We start from the raw sequence: 16,444 nt of genomic DNA, 5'->3' as shown, positions 1-16,444 counted from the left end.
CTTTGTTTGCATTGTTGTAGCTGCCATCTTGACTTTTTTTTAACCATACCCTGTGGACATCCCTGATTATGTATTTGACCACAGAGCAGTAACAGGCAGCCCCAGAATATAGCCCTGGCCTGCATCCTTAATCCAACTGTGTGAATTTCTCTTCTTGACAAACTCACCTCTTTTACTCTTCCAGTGAAAAAGCAAAGGGTGCAGAAGATGATTTGATCAAATGGAAAAGTACAGACCAGTAGCTCGGAATGAATTTCATAAGGGAAAATTCTTAGATTCCATTCCTAAGGCTAGGAACTGTCTTTAGAGAACAGAAGGCAGCATTTGGCAGGTAATCAGGCAGCACAGAAATAAATAAATGGCAGCTGCTTTCCAGGGAATTAATTCAGCAGGTCACAGTTCAGTGTAAAGGTAGTTCTGAACTAATCTCTAGAAAGCCAGAGCTAATGTTACCATATCAACCAGAACTAAAAAATGAGCACACAGTACAGTAGAATTGATTTCTCTCTGCCTATCATGGCAGTGGACTGTACAACTGTTTTCAGGAGACTTATAGGCATATGTGTAAATAAGCATAAAGTGATAACTACATGTATAGTCTATTCTTGTCCTTTCTAATGTCTGTTGATGAGCAGGTATAATTTTGTTCAGCTGAATGTGTATAATTATTTTATTGTTAGATACTTTTTTAGGTGAATATACAGTATGGCTGTTTTGCATACAACTAATAGGTCCAAGGGTTGTAAGTCTCCAACAGATGGTAGTTCTGATGTGCTAGAAGCTCTGATGTTGTCTTTAGCATCTGTTCTTTCACTTAACTGGAAATTGCTGTGAGAAAACTCTTCAACTGAAATTCACTACTGAATGCAGATTGTTTATGGCAGTGACTGTGTTGACATGAGTACTGTGCATCATTGAGCCAAAAAATGTAAAGGTGGTAAACAGAGAAGAGCTGATTTGTTTGATTAAAAATAAAGTGGATCACCTGTGACAGGACCAACAAGTTTTACAAGAAACAGGTTGACAAACTGATTAAAAACAACTGATGGATTACTCAAAGGGAAATTGCTCTCAAGCTTGCCATCTCACAGGAACCTGTGGGTCACATTATTGATGTTCTTCAGTACTGGAAGTTTTGTGCAAGATGGGTTTCTTGCATGCTGATACCAGAGATGAAAGCTTCAAGAGATGAAATTTGCCAGCAATTGCGTCCTGCTAGAAGAACAAAGGTAAAGAATTTCTTCATAGCATTGTGACAGCCAATGAAACATGAGCTTATCATTATGATCCAACAATGAATATCCATAGGATATCATCACAAAGCTTCACCTTTAGGGGTGGGGGGTTAAAACCCAGGCTTTGGCAGGAAAAATTTACAGCTTTTTGGGACACGGATGGTATTATTCAGATGGATTTCTCTGAACGTGGCACCACTATCAACTCAGAGCACTACACTGTAACACTCAAAACTTTGAAACAATTATTAAACAGAGCTTGGAAACACAAAAAAGAATTTTTGCTGCAATTTGACAATGCTAGACCTCACAAACCACCCAAGAGGCAATTGAGAAGTTGGATCTCACCCTCTTATCCCCTCTGCCGTACAGTCCAGACCTTGCCCCATGCAACCTTTTCCAAAAATTGAAGTATCTTCATGGACATTTGTTTGATTCAAATGAAGATATTGTAAAGGATTGTCTGGATGTGGTTGAAGATACAAAGTGTGCACTTATTTCATGATGGAAGCTTGTCTGTCTTTGGCAGAAGTGTGTAGTGAATAGTGGTAATTATATGGAGAAGGATAAATACAGATAACAGAAGAACTAATTTCAAGGATTATTTTCCTGTTTCATTATTAATATATCCCTATTTTAACTAAAAGTTAAAGAGGCATTACTTTCAATCTTATACATGGTTTATAGGTACACCAGAAAATCAAGAGAGCTCTTTATACGTTCTCTGTCAACAAGGGGAGCTTGGGAATAGACACCATGGCTGAGATACACATATTCTCAAATGCCAATTTCTGCTCATCTTTTAGCATCTGGATGTTGTATATCCCTTTTTTGGTATGGGGATATAAGTTGATTTTTTCCAATCTGATGGCCATTCTTGTGTTTTCCAAATTTGCTGGCATGAGGAGGATATGATAAAGGTGTATAAAATTATAAACAAGATAAATAAAATACAGAATCATAGAATTGGAAGGTGATATTTAGGTCATTGAGTCCAACACCCCCCACCCCGTCCACCCTGTCCAGGAATCCAAATAAAACCCACCCAGATAGACATCTAGCCTCTGCATGAATACATCCAGTGAAGGAGAGCCAACTACCTCTCTGGCTAACTGATGCTATTGTTGAACTGCTGTTGGGGGTTGGACTATATAAAGGTTTGTAAAATTATGTGATTTGTGAAGTTACCTGTCATAATAGAACTTATCATTGAATAAACTGGCAATAGATTATCTGGGATACATGAAAACAACCAGCTTTATAAAGCATATTTAAAAACTGTGCGGTTTTCTACCATGGGTTGTGAGTCCCCAAGCTGGAATAGCTTAAAAAGGCAATTAAACTCTTTAACAGAAGATCAGGTTATAATCAGTTACTAAATACCAAATCTATATATTGCTTCCAGAATCAAAGATAATAGATCTCTCAAATCCAACTTCTGGGGAACATAAGCAAGAGACACCTAGTTGGCTATTATTGATTTAATTGGGGCACATTATAGTTCAATTTATTTTAAAAATTATTGATCTAATGAACTGACATGACAGTGCAGCCTTAAGCAGAAGCAGATGACAGAGCATTTCTGTTTGGAGTTCCTTTTGAGATTCTGCTTCCATTGCAATTACAAGGCCTACTTTGTTTCCTTATCAGCCTCTCCGTTTGTTCTTAATAAATATGCATTGTTGCTGCCAAACCTCCAGAATATTCCTGGCAGTTCACAATAGCAACTGCAAACACAAAAGAACACTGTGCTCTTCTCAGGAAAGAACACAGAACCCAAGCAAAGGAGCAGGGAAAGCTTGAGCAAATTTTGCAAATACTGTACAGTTGTACATAGTGATGTATATTAAGAAGTGGACTTTGAGACAGATTTGGGAATAGAAATAGGCAAACTGTAAACACACTTTGCTTCCTTCTGGCTGAGTCAATGTGCATTCCTTCTAACCCTGTTTCTGCAGTCATAGATTCTAAGTATCGGTAGCAAGGTATGTTTAAGGTTCATGGTTATGTATGAAGAAAACACATAATATTTTATGCAGTTTTATAATATAATCTTGCCCTTTATCCAAGGGCGTTGACACTGATTGGTAAGAGAACTGTAATGTGCTTTGATATGCCTGTATGCTTGGGTAACTAAATCCTAATGACTTTTTAAAAAACAAAATGTGAAAATTCATTGAGGGTCTGGAATATCCTTGTGGTGGTCAGCTTACTGACCTCAAGATACATCGTGTCAGGGCTCCCCACCTGTCATCAGAATTAGGCCTGAAATTCTTTGCTTGCTCTTTCAGGGAGTAAGTAAGGTATTCAAAGGATCTGAGACTTGTTGGAGGAAAAAAACACTTCCTTGTATTTGGTTCCAAGCCTGAAAAGAAGATGCTGGATGACACTTGTGGAGAATCAGGCTTTTCTTTATTAAAAGAGCCCAAGTACAGCAAGTAAGCAGGGTTGGGTGGCAGCTGCACAGAACCACTGCCAAATACCACCCCCCTTTATACTTTACTTGTATCTTTTTAGCATGTGTATAACAGCAGGCATATACTTGCTTAGGAATGTCTTTGTCTACTTTGTAGGTGACTACTTGCTTCTTTATCTTACATCTGCTATAGCCTACACGATCCTCTTGCCTCGCTCAAATGTTGTTTCTACTTATTCTGTTCTAAAATGGTGTCACTTTTGCTAAATATTCTGGTATTTGCCTGGCACATCTAAGGACAGTATTTGACGTCTAATCTTTATATTGTATAAAGCAGTGAGCATCAGAGTTTTTTTCTATTTTTTACAAAAGGAAGAGAAAAACCTACACACCAAAGGCAAACTACCTAAACATTGGAAACATCCCAAAATACAATAAAATTCACAAATTACAAGCACCTGAAGATAAACAACTTCAGTTTTGAGAAAAGTTAATAAAATTCATTTCTAATGGGCAAATTGCAGGTATCACCCAAACAAGTAAGCTAGAGTCCAGTCATCTGTGTCAGGGACTCTTCTGAACTTGAGCAAAGGTACTGCAGGTCCACTTGACTGGAATCAAAGAAGGAAAGAATTTTAAAAAATGCAATCTATACTAATCTTCCTGATACTCTTTGCAAACTGCCCCAGATCAGTCCCTATTCTGTATTTTAGAATCAACCAGCTGTCAGTGTATTCTGCTTTCCCCAACTTATCCTTTATATATACATATTCTACTCAGCAAAATGAAGCTTATTGCTGAGTAGGTGCAGGTTCTGTTGAAATTGTAGCTTTCCAAACTGTTGGACCACAATTCTCGGAATAGCTGCCTGGAGTTGTTGTTGTTATTAAATATAGGTGCCCACTCCAGTAGACTCCGGAGGCATCGAACTGAGGAAAGCAGAGAGAGCTACAGGTCCAAAAAGTGCCCTGACTGAGCTGAGTAACATTGGGAAGGAGTGGGTTAGAGCGGAGAACCAAGGTTCGGCTTTCCTAGAGCCGCTCGAGGCGCCCCACGCAGCGCTTCCTTTTCAAGCTGAGACGCGCAGCGACAGGGAGGTTGGCGTGAGAAATAGCTATTGGCCCGAAGTTACCTAGTGCTTTTCCATAATAAAACACGCCAGTCCCGAAGTTCAGCATTCACACCGAGATGTTTCAGTTACACCTACTGACTTATTCCTCTCTCACAGACGGGGGGGGGGGGGAAGCAAAAATCACAAATTGAGAGGGAAGAACGATCTTCTACTTCGCGTAGCCGCCGCCATTTTGGTATTTTACTCTGCAACGTCGTCTTGGGAGACCTCCCCGCGTCCCCGTTGCAAAACTCTTAAAACTGCCATCCGCGGCCCGGCGGTTCTGCAATTCCTACGCGCAAGGGGACCCGCTGGGGGGGGGGGGGTGCGGCTGGGGCGCCTCGCGCGCGGAGAGCGGTCGCCAGGATACTCCGGTAAACAGCCTCTGCAGCATGTCCCAGCTACAGTTTTTGGAGCTGCCCAAGGGAGTTTACTTGCCCGTAAGTGAGATCTTGAATCTGGGTGCTCGGACCCGCACTTCTTACGAGACGGCTTTGGGGCAAGGGTACGCTGGGAAATTACTGCTTCTCGTCCCAGGACTTCTAGAAAGGAGTCAGTCTGAGTTCGTTGGCAGTGCTGCCTTCTATTAAAGCTATACATCTATAGCCATAGATGTATAGCTTTATAATTTCAACTCTCACTGAAATTAAAAAGCTTTCTTCTGAGCAGTCATCTTAAGGGTTACATCCATGTTGGCATTTTTTTTAAATAGGCACTATTTTTAAAAAATACTAATACGGACTATACTAAATACTAATATAGAAAAGTTATTTTTTCTAATTCCAGATAGACAACAGAGCAGGATTTGCTATACATAAATTTTAAAGATACCGAAAGCCATACCTCTTTGCTTCTGTCCAAATTTGTGCAGCCCAAATAAAAGGGCATTTAGCAGTGGAATGTTTGTCCTCTGCAACCGGCCCGCCCCCCACCCCCCCCCCGACTTTTGGGAGCTAATTTACGGGATAGTACAGTTGCAAGGAAAAGTCATGTAATGTGAGTGAAATTCAAGAGACTGTTGTACTGTGCTGTCCATACACCTCCTGAAGTGCAGGCAGACTTCCTCCTCAACGTAATTAGCACATAGGCTATAAGGTTTGGCACTCCAGGTGATTGCTTAATATTCCTCTTTGATTGCACTAGCCCACATATTTTGCATAGTTGCATATTTATTTATTTATATGTCAAATTTTGCCACTGCCCATCTCCCCCCTAAGGAGGGACTCTGGGTGGTTTACAATAAAAATAAAACATTACAATATAATAATACATAAATATCAAATACAAATATAAATATAGAGTAAAAAAGATAAAATCCAGATGGCGATGACAGTTTTAATGCCACTCATATATATCTAAGGCCATCTTAGGGCGCCGTCCGTCCCCAAGAGTGACTACTTCCCCTCTCGCCTCAAGCAAGCTGGCAAAACCAAGTCTTCAGTAGTTTTTGGAAGGCCACAAGAGATGGGGCCTGCTATATCTCTGGGGGGAGGATATTCCAGAGGGCGGAAGCTGCTGCAGAGAAGGCCCGCTTCCTGGACCCTGCCAGTTGAAATTCTCTTACAGACGGGGCCTGCAACATGCCTTCTCTGCATGATCGGGTGGGACGGATCAATGTAATGGGGACAAGATGGTCCCTTAGGTAGCCTGGACCCATGCCATGTAAAGCTTTAAAGGTGATAACACCTTGAATTGGACCTGGAAGCAAACTGGTACCCAGTGCAGCTCGCAAAGCAACGGTGTTACATGTGCTGATCTTGGGGCACCAAGAATTGCCTGCGTGGCTGCATTTTGGACCAGCTATAGCTTCTGGATACTCTTCAAAGGTAGTCCCATGTAGGGCACATTGCAGTAGTCTATATAGGAGATGACCAGGGCATGAGTGACCGTGGGAAGGGCCTCACGGTCCAGGAAAGGGGTAACTGGCGTACAACATGAAGTTGAGCAAAGGCCCTCCTGGCCACAACTGCCACCTGGTCTTCGAGCAGGAGTCGTGAGTCCAGGAGGACCCCAGATTCCGCACCTGGTCTGTTTGAGGCAGTGCAACTCCAGAGCTAAAGATGGTCAATTCCTGGATACAGAGGACCCATTAACCCACAGCCACTCCATCTTACCAGAGTTCAGCTGAAGCCTGTTGTTCCCCATCCAGACCACCACAGCCCCCAGCTCCCAGGCACCGAGAGAAGGCAGTCACAGCATCACTTACTTCACCTGGGACAGAGATGTATGATTGGATATCATCAGCATATTGATGATACCTCATTCCATGGAGATGGATGATCTCACCCAGTGCAGATCTTGAAGAGGAGCGGAGAGAGTACTGAACCCTGCGGCACCCCACAAAGGAGGGACCGGGGGTCAGACCTCTTGCTCCCTGTCACCACCTACCTATCTATTTATTTATTTGATTTCTATAGCCACCCATCTCAGCAAGTGACTCTGGGCGGCTTACAACAATAAAACTATAAAACAATTAAAACAATTACAATTAAAACAGTTAAAATATAAAATAAATGCAAAATAAATATACATGGCTGCCAAGTGAGCAATGCATGAATGTTAATACAGCCAAGAGACGGGACCATCCACGCGCTTGAGGCCCCAGGCCCGGGCACAACGCCAGGTCTTCACGGCCTTATGAAAGGCCAACAGGGTCGGGGACATTCTATTGGGACCAGCCCTGGAGGAAGGAGGTGAACCAGCGCAAAACCATGCCACCCACCTCCAACTCCCTGAGCCGCCCCCAAAGGATACCATGGTCGATGGTATTGAAAGCTGCTGAGAAGTCAAGAAGAGCGAGGATGGATGCACTGCCTCCATCCCGCTTTCGCCAAAGATCATCCATAAGTGCGACCAATGCCATTTCCATCCCATATCCAGGCCTGAAACCTGACTGAAAGGGGTCTAGATAATCCGTTTCATCCAGAACCCTCTGGAGCTGCAATGCCACCATTTTCTCAACCACCGAGGTGGGATACTGGATGAAAATTGTACAGCGCAGTAGGGTCCAGCAATGGTTTCTTGAGGAGGTGCACCAGCACCTCCTTAAAGGCTGCCAGAAACACCTCCGCTCCCAAGGATGTATTTACTATCACTTGGACCCAACCACACATCACCCCCTGAGCTGCTTTCACTAGCCAGGAGGGGCATGGGTTTAGTTGACAAGTGGTGGCGTTTACATTCTGGAGGATCCTGTCCACTTCCTCGGGCCCTACAGGATCAAACTGTTTCAGATAACAGCGTAAGTATGTTTCCTCGGCATCTCCACAGACCTGCCTCATGCTTGGAGTCCAACTTGGAGTGGATCCGAGTGATTTTATCCTGTAGATGCTCAGAAAACTCCTCAGCACGGCCCTGAAGATAGGTCACCAGGCCTCCCTTTCCCAGAAGGGATTGTGACCTTAAACAGGGTCTCTGGGTGGCATTCTGCCGATGCAGTAAGAGTAGAGAAATATTGATGTTTTGCCGCTCTTACCGCCACAAGGTAGGCCTTAATAGCGGCTCTAGGTTGTGTTCGGTTGGATTTGGTCTTCATCTTCCTCTAGCGGCGCTCTAGACATCTCTTAATCCTCTTCAGAACCCTCAACTCCTCTGTGAACCACACAGACAAGTGAGGTCACACAGGCGCGATCCTGTCCAAGGCTCCAGCCACCTCCCTATTCCAGGCAGCAGCCGAGGCCTCTGCTGGACTGTGCAGCAGGTCCTCGGGTATAACCCCAAGCTCCCTCTGAAACCCTGTTGGGTCCATCAGTCTTCAGGGGCGGACCAATCTAATGGGTCCTACCTCCCTGTGGAGTGGATATAAGCATACAAGCATATAAGCAGGCTGTTAAAAAAAAATAGAGAAACTATCTGATAAGTCTACACAGCTAGCATCTGAACTCATTTGGCTGCAAATTTGACATGTCAGATAGAGAGTTTAACTGATTTCTGAACTATTGTGTATTTTGAATATTTACAGTTGACTATAGTTAACCCTGGTTTGTGGTACTGGAAAGAAGATACTAGAACACTTGAATTTTCAAGGTGAGGATTCATTTGTCTCTCTGACTTTCAGCTTCATTAATTTACCATGTTTTTACACTGCTTCCAATTTACAAAAAGCCTCACATATTATAAGTGTGGGAACTATGAAAATCAGTGAAATTTCAAATCAGCAGTGAGTATTGCCAAAGGTATCAATCATCAATATTTCTGTGAGCTTCTTATTTTACAGTGGCTGTGAAGAATAGAAATATTTTTAACTCAGCCTTTTTCAACTTGACAACTTCTGTATGTATTGGATTTCTACTCTCATAAACCCTTCCACTGCCTACTGAATGTATTGCTGTAGGTGCTATTGTAAATCAGGGCTCATATTTTCTCAATTTTGGTAGGATTGTATCTTTATCCCCAGATAAGCTGGTTGGTAATAAAATATATACTGTAAATCAGCCAAGCAGTTATTCCTAGATAATAATAAAAGTAACACCCAATTTCATTATATAGCACCCTCCACTGCTCCTTTTACCTCCAGTCAGCATAAAGATCACTGTGCTGACTAGGAGCTATGAGTGCTCAGACCAGTCCATCTGAGAGTACCAGTATGGAGAACATTCTACTATTTTCATTTTGTAGTTGCATGCATTACTCTATGCTGATAAATTTTCTGTTAATCCATAATTATTTGATTTTTTTATACTGCAGTGTCCAGCCTAAGGAAGAACCAAAGGAAATTAAGGAGAAAAGTAAGAAAGGCAAGACCATCCAGTTTCTGGAACTTGGAGCAAAGCCACTGGAAAGGTAATATTGTTTAGAAACCAAAAAAAAGTTTGGCTATCCAGCTATGGTTTATGGTTTTGGCAGTGGATGAGTCTCAGTTAGGATATGAGAGGTCCGGGGTTCAAATACTGGACAAGTACTGCCTGGTGGTGCTGGTGCAGAAGATCGTCTCTACTTTTTGGGGATGATCATTGCTCAGCATAGAAAGATACTGAAACTGTTTCTGATGTCTCAGATAGGTCCAGGCAGCAGATGAATTCAACTTTCTGTGCCTGGCACCTTGAGCTGGTCCAAGTCAGAACAGATGCAATATGAGATCATTTCCAGTGATGGAAAAAAATAAAATGTTATTTTGGCCAACAAATAAAAATTGTTCATAACTTAGATTCTGAATTCAAACTATCCTTTTTTTCTTAGGATTCAAGTATACCTAATATACCATTAGGTATATTATTAAAGGACAGAGGATTGGCAGTATACTATTACATTTTTATTATTTGAGGGCTGGAGTGGTGAAATCTGAAGCCATTTGGGTTTTTGCCTAAGGCATTACAGTGTTATGGGATATACAGTATCTGTTCCTCCTCAATCATGAACATGCCTGAGCAAGATGCTGGCTTGCATCCATTTCTCAGTCTGTCAAATGAGAGCAATAGCAACCTACATTTTAGGCATTTTTGTTTCATATTATAGATAGCATGTACATGAATGGTGATCCAGTATTTTCTTCTTTAGAAGTTACTCCTGGATAAATTCTGCTGAATTGGGACACAAGGTGGAAAAACCCTGATGTTGGGCTTCCATTGATTGAGTGGTTTAATGCATATAAAATGCTTCAAGGTCTTGGAATTCAGATCTCTGAGCTGGTGATTGATCAAAGCCCCCCTGGACTGAATAAAGCTGATTTTTAAAACCCATTTTTGCCCTTTGGGAAGTGTAGAAGAGTTAAAGCACCCATTTCTTTCTCTCACACACAAATGCAGGCAATTTATTCAGATTTGGGGGGGTTAAGAGGCAAAATAGATGGCATAAGCCTCTGTGAAAGAAGGCACAAAGGCAATATGTGATCCTCTAGGTTGAAAAACATTACTCACCTCTGGACTAAATTGAACCCAGAAAAAGATGGTGTTGGACAGATAAGCAGAAAAATGCAGATAGGAGCCAGCTTGATTTTTAGTGGCCCAGAACTCTTGGTATGGGGAAGAGGTAATTTCAGTGTTTTCACAGTACTATGAATTTCAGCTGCCCTGTAAGAGTCAGGCTGGACAAAGAATATTCTAAAATCTTGCTCCTGAATCAGTTGACAGGGGCTGCTGCTGTTGTTTCCTTACATCCCAGTTTGGAGGAATAAATCATTTTCTAATTTGCAGTATTTTCTGTCCTTCCCTTTTATGTCAACAATCAGTAACTTTTTAAACTTCCATTTTCATTTATGCTAAGGGTTCTACACCCAAATAATGAGAACTGGCCTATACGTTATTGCACACCATAAGCAAGTTTTGCGTTAATAAGGTATGAACTGAAATTAAAAACATGACTGCAGACTTTCTTCACTGTCTTTTACAATCCACCCCAATGCTACCTCAGTTTTCTATGTACCTGAGTTCCCTAGAGCTGTTGTATGTTGTGTCTTTAAACAGATGTAATAACAGTGCCTTATTCTTTCTTTTCATTGTAGGCCAAGTCCTAATTTGTTTCGAAATCTGTTTACCTTGCGTCTTTCTGCCCAAGAAGACAAAACCCCTCGGCCAACCAAGAGAGCACAGTCTGAATTCATAAGTCTAGAAGATGTTAAGTGTGAGTAAGGGAAGGCGTTTGCATTGAATGACTGAATACCTACTTCAGCAGGTGGTAGTACCTGCCTAACTTGGCTGGTTTGGGAAACAAAGCCAGGCCAGGCCCAGTCTGTGTTTAGATGGAAAGCTCTTTAAGAATTACAAGGCCATAGACTGGAGTGGCAAGTTGGAAAAAAATCCTGAACAAAGGCAGTGACAAACCACAATTGTACAGTACTTTTGCTAAGAAAACTCCATGGGTATGACTCATCAGAAGTTGAGCCTAACATGAGGACAGTTTTACCTTTTTTTCTTCTTTTTTCTTATTTTGTTGACATACCTGAAATGGTTTGAAAGATTTCTTACTTGTTTATGTAATCTGCTTGCATCCAACATACCTAAGAATCATAGATAGCATAGACATAATTTTTAATCCCAAATGGGTAAACTAGGTAATTTTCTGGATGAAAGACAAAACCGTTTCTCGATATTTCTCTGTAAGAGAAGTGGGGACCCAACTTGTTTACCCTAACTTCAAAAGTTTTTGCCTCTTTTCTGCAGTGTGCTGCACGCAGATGAAGAGAGAGAGAGAGAAAAAAGAGAGAATGAGAATCCTGGATAGAAAAAAATTGGTTGCGGTTGTGGCTTCAGCCCTACCCAACATTGACATTCAGCAGTGGCTCTCCAGCTGATTACTCCTGTAGGAATGCTGCCCTCCATAAAAACGGTTGCCCACTTCTGTGCAGTGCAGATGGGAATAGAAAGCAGGTGTTCAACTGAAAGGTACCACGCCTGCAAATAACCATAATTAAAGAGAACAAGAGTACCAGAGAGTAAAAGAAAACTTCTCTGTGTTACATCCTGGGATGCCTGCCTCTCCATAAACCTCCCAGTATCGTTACGGTTTCACTTTTTTTGATTTTTATGATTGGCTTCTGCTTATGGTTTCATAATGCAGACTCACGGGAAGCCTGGGACTAATAAAAGAACATGAACATTTCAAATTTATTTATTATTCAAATTTTGCTACTGCCCATCTCCCCCAAAAACATTCCTTAATTAATGATAATGCTTTCCCTAAATACTTTGTCCTTCTGCTTTTGGAATGTGGGGAAAATCAGTAGAATTCAATTGTTACACATATTTTAGTTTCCTGATTTCTTTATGGAAGTTTATTCTGATTCTCAAAACGCATGCAAGGCAGTCCCCCCAGAATTGTACATTTCAAAATTTTAGGGGAAAACAGTGTATCTTTATATCCTTATTGATGTATCTCATTTTAAAAAAATAGAAATGGCAGTGTTACTGTTTTATCTTTTCATTGGAGAGTTCTCTCTTTTTTATTAGAAAAAGAAAGGATCATACAGTATCTCTCATTATCAAATATACCAGAAATAGGAATCTATAATAAAACCAGCTTGGTCCAAGGACAGAAGGTCAGACTTAAACCTAGTTCAAATTTCAATTAATCTATAAAGGTGTATGGTTGATTTGGGGACAGTAGTTATTTTTAGGACTGTCCAACTTTGAAAATAAATCAGAAATGCTTTGGATCTCATCCAAACAGCATCTTTATTTATTAAAGCAGCCTGACATTTTGCAAGCTTCCATGTGATTTTGAAAAAAAGATGCTACTGCTTTAATAAGCTAACTTACTGCAGTTCATGCAAATCTTTAAGGAGCTGTGAAGTGTCCATAGCCATGGTTTTTCAGAGCTTATCTATAAGGGCTTGGAGGAAGAAAATTGGTAGACTGTTCAGAGCAGTTATGAAGGAAGGGTTGGATAAATATATAGTAGAAGAAACCAATTTATATAAATCAGACTTCTGTGAAGTTGTAATCACCATGGTGAGTGAATAGATATAGTCTGACATATCTAGAGGAGATGAGGCTCATCCCAGGTGCAGATTTGGGGGGCCTTTGGGCAAGATGCCAGCCCCTACTCTATAGAACACAGATCATTCGCAGACACACTTCTTGTATTACTCTAAGGCTGTAATAAACTGACTGAGTTTACCCTATAGATTTCATCATCTTACTTCTGCTGTCTATTTGTTTGGGTTCTTCTGTGAAGGATGTTGCTTTCTGTCCCATTTTTTAAAATGCTTGTTGGTTTAAAGAAGGCAGCATTAACAGCGGCATTGTGGAAGAAAATCAGGCCCAGGAGGCTTTGGGCATTAGACTGGGCTTCCTGCAGAGTAGAGGACCTTGGCAGGTGCCCCCAAATTTCTGCTGCAGATGCCACTCTTGGCAAGGTTGGATTAAGCAGGCTGGATAATTACACTTTTCTTTTCTTGTGAATGTTTGCAGATGCTGCTTTATTTCTGGCACATGAAGATGATTCCATTTACGTTCCTTCTTTCTCTTTAGTTATGAGGTACGTATTGAGTATTTCTGTTATGTGATTAGAAGCTTGTGTGTTTTCATTTAAGAGAAAATCCAAATAAGAAGCTGTAAGTTAAGGCAAGTTGATTAAATCCCATTTTCTCATTGTCATCTGTCTGAATCCTGGGTATACTATGTAACATGGACAAGAAGTGCATAATTTTTTTCATGGGGATAGTCTTGTCTTAACTGTTGAATAGCATGTTGGAGACTGTACTCCAAAAATTAGAGTATAGGCAAAAGAGTAAAACTGAATTAATTTAATTCACATCTACACTGAACTGAAATTAAACATAAGTAATATGATTCTGCTTCAGTCTTACATTTTATAATTTTCCTCTTCTACCACACTAAAAGTTATAGTTTGATGAGCACTTTGGGAGGTCTCTAGGATAACCATCAAGGCTTTTGGGGGCTGCACATGCTCTGGGGTCTCAAACTGGACATCTCTGGCATATACAATTCCAGAATAGGAAAAGGGGTAAAAGAACAAGCCATTCCTGACATGAAGCAACTGCTCTGGGAAATAATATCTCGCTCTTCCTTGATATATTTTTGTGGAAAGGATTTTCTAGAGTGGTTGTTACTTGCTTGAAGAATTCTTATGAATTCACTGGATGGCATGCTTATTTTAGCTCCCCATTTACTATTAAGAATATGGACAACTTGCAGAGTAGATGTTGTGATTATCAAGTTTGCATATTCTAAAGTCTATTGATTTGCTTATTTATTTATTTATAATTAAATTTATGCCCTGCCTTTCTATTTATTCCAACACATAAGATGGCGTACAACAGTAAAGATACAAAGTATAAAACAAAATTATTAGAATTAAAATCAAAATTAAAATCAGTCAATAAAATAACTAATGTTTAAAAATTTGTGAAAAAACATATTTTTGCCATCTTCCTAAATACTGGAAGAGTGGAAGCCAAACACACCTCTTAGGGATATCTTCCATAGCTTGAACAGGCTTTTTCCCATGTACCCAACAGTTAAGCTTTTGGCAGTGGGGACGTCTTCAGAAGAGCCTCTTCCACTAAGCTGAATAGCTGGGCAGGCTCATAGCAGGAGCAGTGGCCCCCAGATAACCATTCCTTAAACTACTTTGGGTGTAAAGGTCAACACCAGCACCTTAAATTGTGACTGGTAGACAACTTTCAGTACAGGCATTATATTATCCCTGTACTTTGTATTGGTTGGCAGCCTGGCTGTTGCATTTTGCACAAATTACAATTTCCAGACACTTTTCAGTGGTATCTACACACAAAATACATTGCAGTAATCAAGATGGGGTATAAACAAGGCATAGATAACTCTTGCTAAATCTGACTGACTCAGAAAAGATCACATTTGGTGCACTAGGTATAGCTGTGCTGGAGGTCAAGTAATACTCCCAAACTGCAAACCCTCTTTCTGGGGGAGTGTAATCCTATTTAGGCCAAGCATCATTTCAATCCTGTATTTTCCTTACTAACAACACCCCTGCCTTGTTTAGATTTAATTACAGCTTGTTCTCCCTCATCTAGCCTAAGGTTAGACAACATTGAAGGATACTGTTTGCTTCCTTGGAATTAGAAGTTTGGGAGCTGTAGAACTGGATGTCATTAGTATATTGATAATCTCCCACTCGAAAGCTCTGAATGACCTCCTCCTGCAGTTTCATGTAGATATTAAACAGCATAGGTGATAACTGTGAGATTGCCATATGTCAGTGACCTAGATGTCAAACAGAATCTTTCAGCCCTCACCTTCTGGGCATGTCCCAACAGGAGGGACCAAAACCACTGAAAAATGGTGCATCAAGGTGCAATCCTGACAGACCACCCAGATGGTGGTGCCCAGTGGTACAGAAATTTGCCCAGAGGTCTAAGAGAATAAGCAAGGCCTTACTCCCCCAACTTAGTTTGCAGTGGGGGTCACATAACCAACACAACCAAAGCAGTCTCAGTGCTGTATCCTGGCCAAAATCCTGATTGAAATGGGGCTTCACTTTTATCTCACCCTTCTTCCTTGTGTCAGGTAGCTGTGCCATGGCCTCTTGCAATAAACCTCTCTTTGGAACTCAGCACCTCACAGGAAATCAGGACGACTTAGATAAGGTACTTTATTGAAGAATCAAGTAACTATCGAAAGGTGAAGAGCCACTCCTAAAAGGCTAAAAATCTGATTCATGCCTCAGGATCCAAATCCTGAGCTTCTTTCTCCTGCTCTAACCCTTGAACTGAACCTGAAAGCCTATTGGTAGCCAGTGCAGCTTGCAAAGTAGTGGTGTTACATGGTGCACATGTAACTGCCCATGCCACTGCATTCTGGACCAGTTATAGCTTCTGAATTGTCTTCAAGGGCATTCCTATGTAGAATGCATTACAATAATCTACATGGGAAGTGACTGAGGCATGAATGACTGTAAGCAGGGCCTTCCAATCCAGGAACAGGCACAATTAGCACACTAGATGGATTTGTGCAAAGACAAGAAGATCTCCAAGATAGGCACGAATTCTGTTTGGGGGAGTGCTACCCCATCTAGAAGTAAAGATGAAAATTCCCCTGGTCAGGAGGTCCTAAGACCCACAGCCACTTGGTCTTGCTAGAGTTAAGCTGAAGCCTGTTCTTCCCCATCCAGACCTCCACAACCTCCAGAGACTGGGAAAGAACCCTGACAGCATCACTTGATTGGCCAAGGGAAGGGGTGTATAAATCATCTACGTACTGATGATACTTAAGCCATGACAATGGATTACCTTGCACAGTGGCTTCA

At 41.2% G+C, this 16,444-nt stretch overlaps 2 protein-coding genes across 2 annotated transcripts in view; one reads left to right on the top strand and one right to left on the bottom strand.

Moving 5' to 3' along the window:
• The first annotated feature begins 5,110 nt into the window (after window positions 1-5,110).
• PPP1R36 (protein phosphatase 1 regulatory subunit 36) overlaps window positions 5,111-16,444 on the top strand; it is a 29,367-nt gene continuing 18,033 nt past the window's right edge. Inside the window, exons 1-5 of the mRNA XM_063290426.1 lie at window positions 5,111-5,202; window positions 8,724-8,788; window positions 9,449-9,544; window positions 11,202-11,320; window positions 13,609-13,675. Coding sequence (XP_063146496.1) covers window positions 5,155-5,202; window positions 8,724-8,788; window positions 9,449-9,544; window positions 11,202-11,320; window positions 13,609-13,675 — 395 coding nt within the window. The 5' untranslated portion in view covers window positions 5,111-5,154. The remainder of the gene's footprint in view (window positions 5,203-8,723; window positions 8,789-9,448; window positions 9,545-11,201; window positions 11,321-13,608; window positions 13,676-16,444) is intronic.
• Window positions 14,214-16,444, bottom strand: part of BTBD6 (BTB domain containing 6) — a 128,910-nt gene continuing 126,679 nt past the window's right edge. Inside the window, exon 5 of the transcript XR_010066940.1 lies at window positions 14,214-14,226. The gene's annotated coding sequence lies outside the window, so the exon portion shown is untranslated. The remainder of the gene's footprint in view (window positions 14,227-16,444) is intronic.

The sequence above is a fragment of the Candoia aspera genome, chromosome 1 (assembly GCF_035149785.1).
Source record: "Candoia aspera isolate rCanAsp1 chromosome 1, rCanAsp1.hap2, whole genome shotgun sequence".
Taxonomy (NCBI): Eukaryota; Metazoa; Chordata; class Lepidosauria; order Squamata; family Boidae; genus Candoia; species Candoia aspera.
Note: the sequence above shows the minus strand (reverse complement) of the source record. Positions and strands in the feature narration are given on the sequence as shown.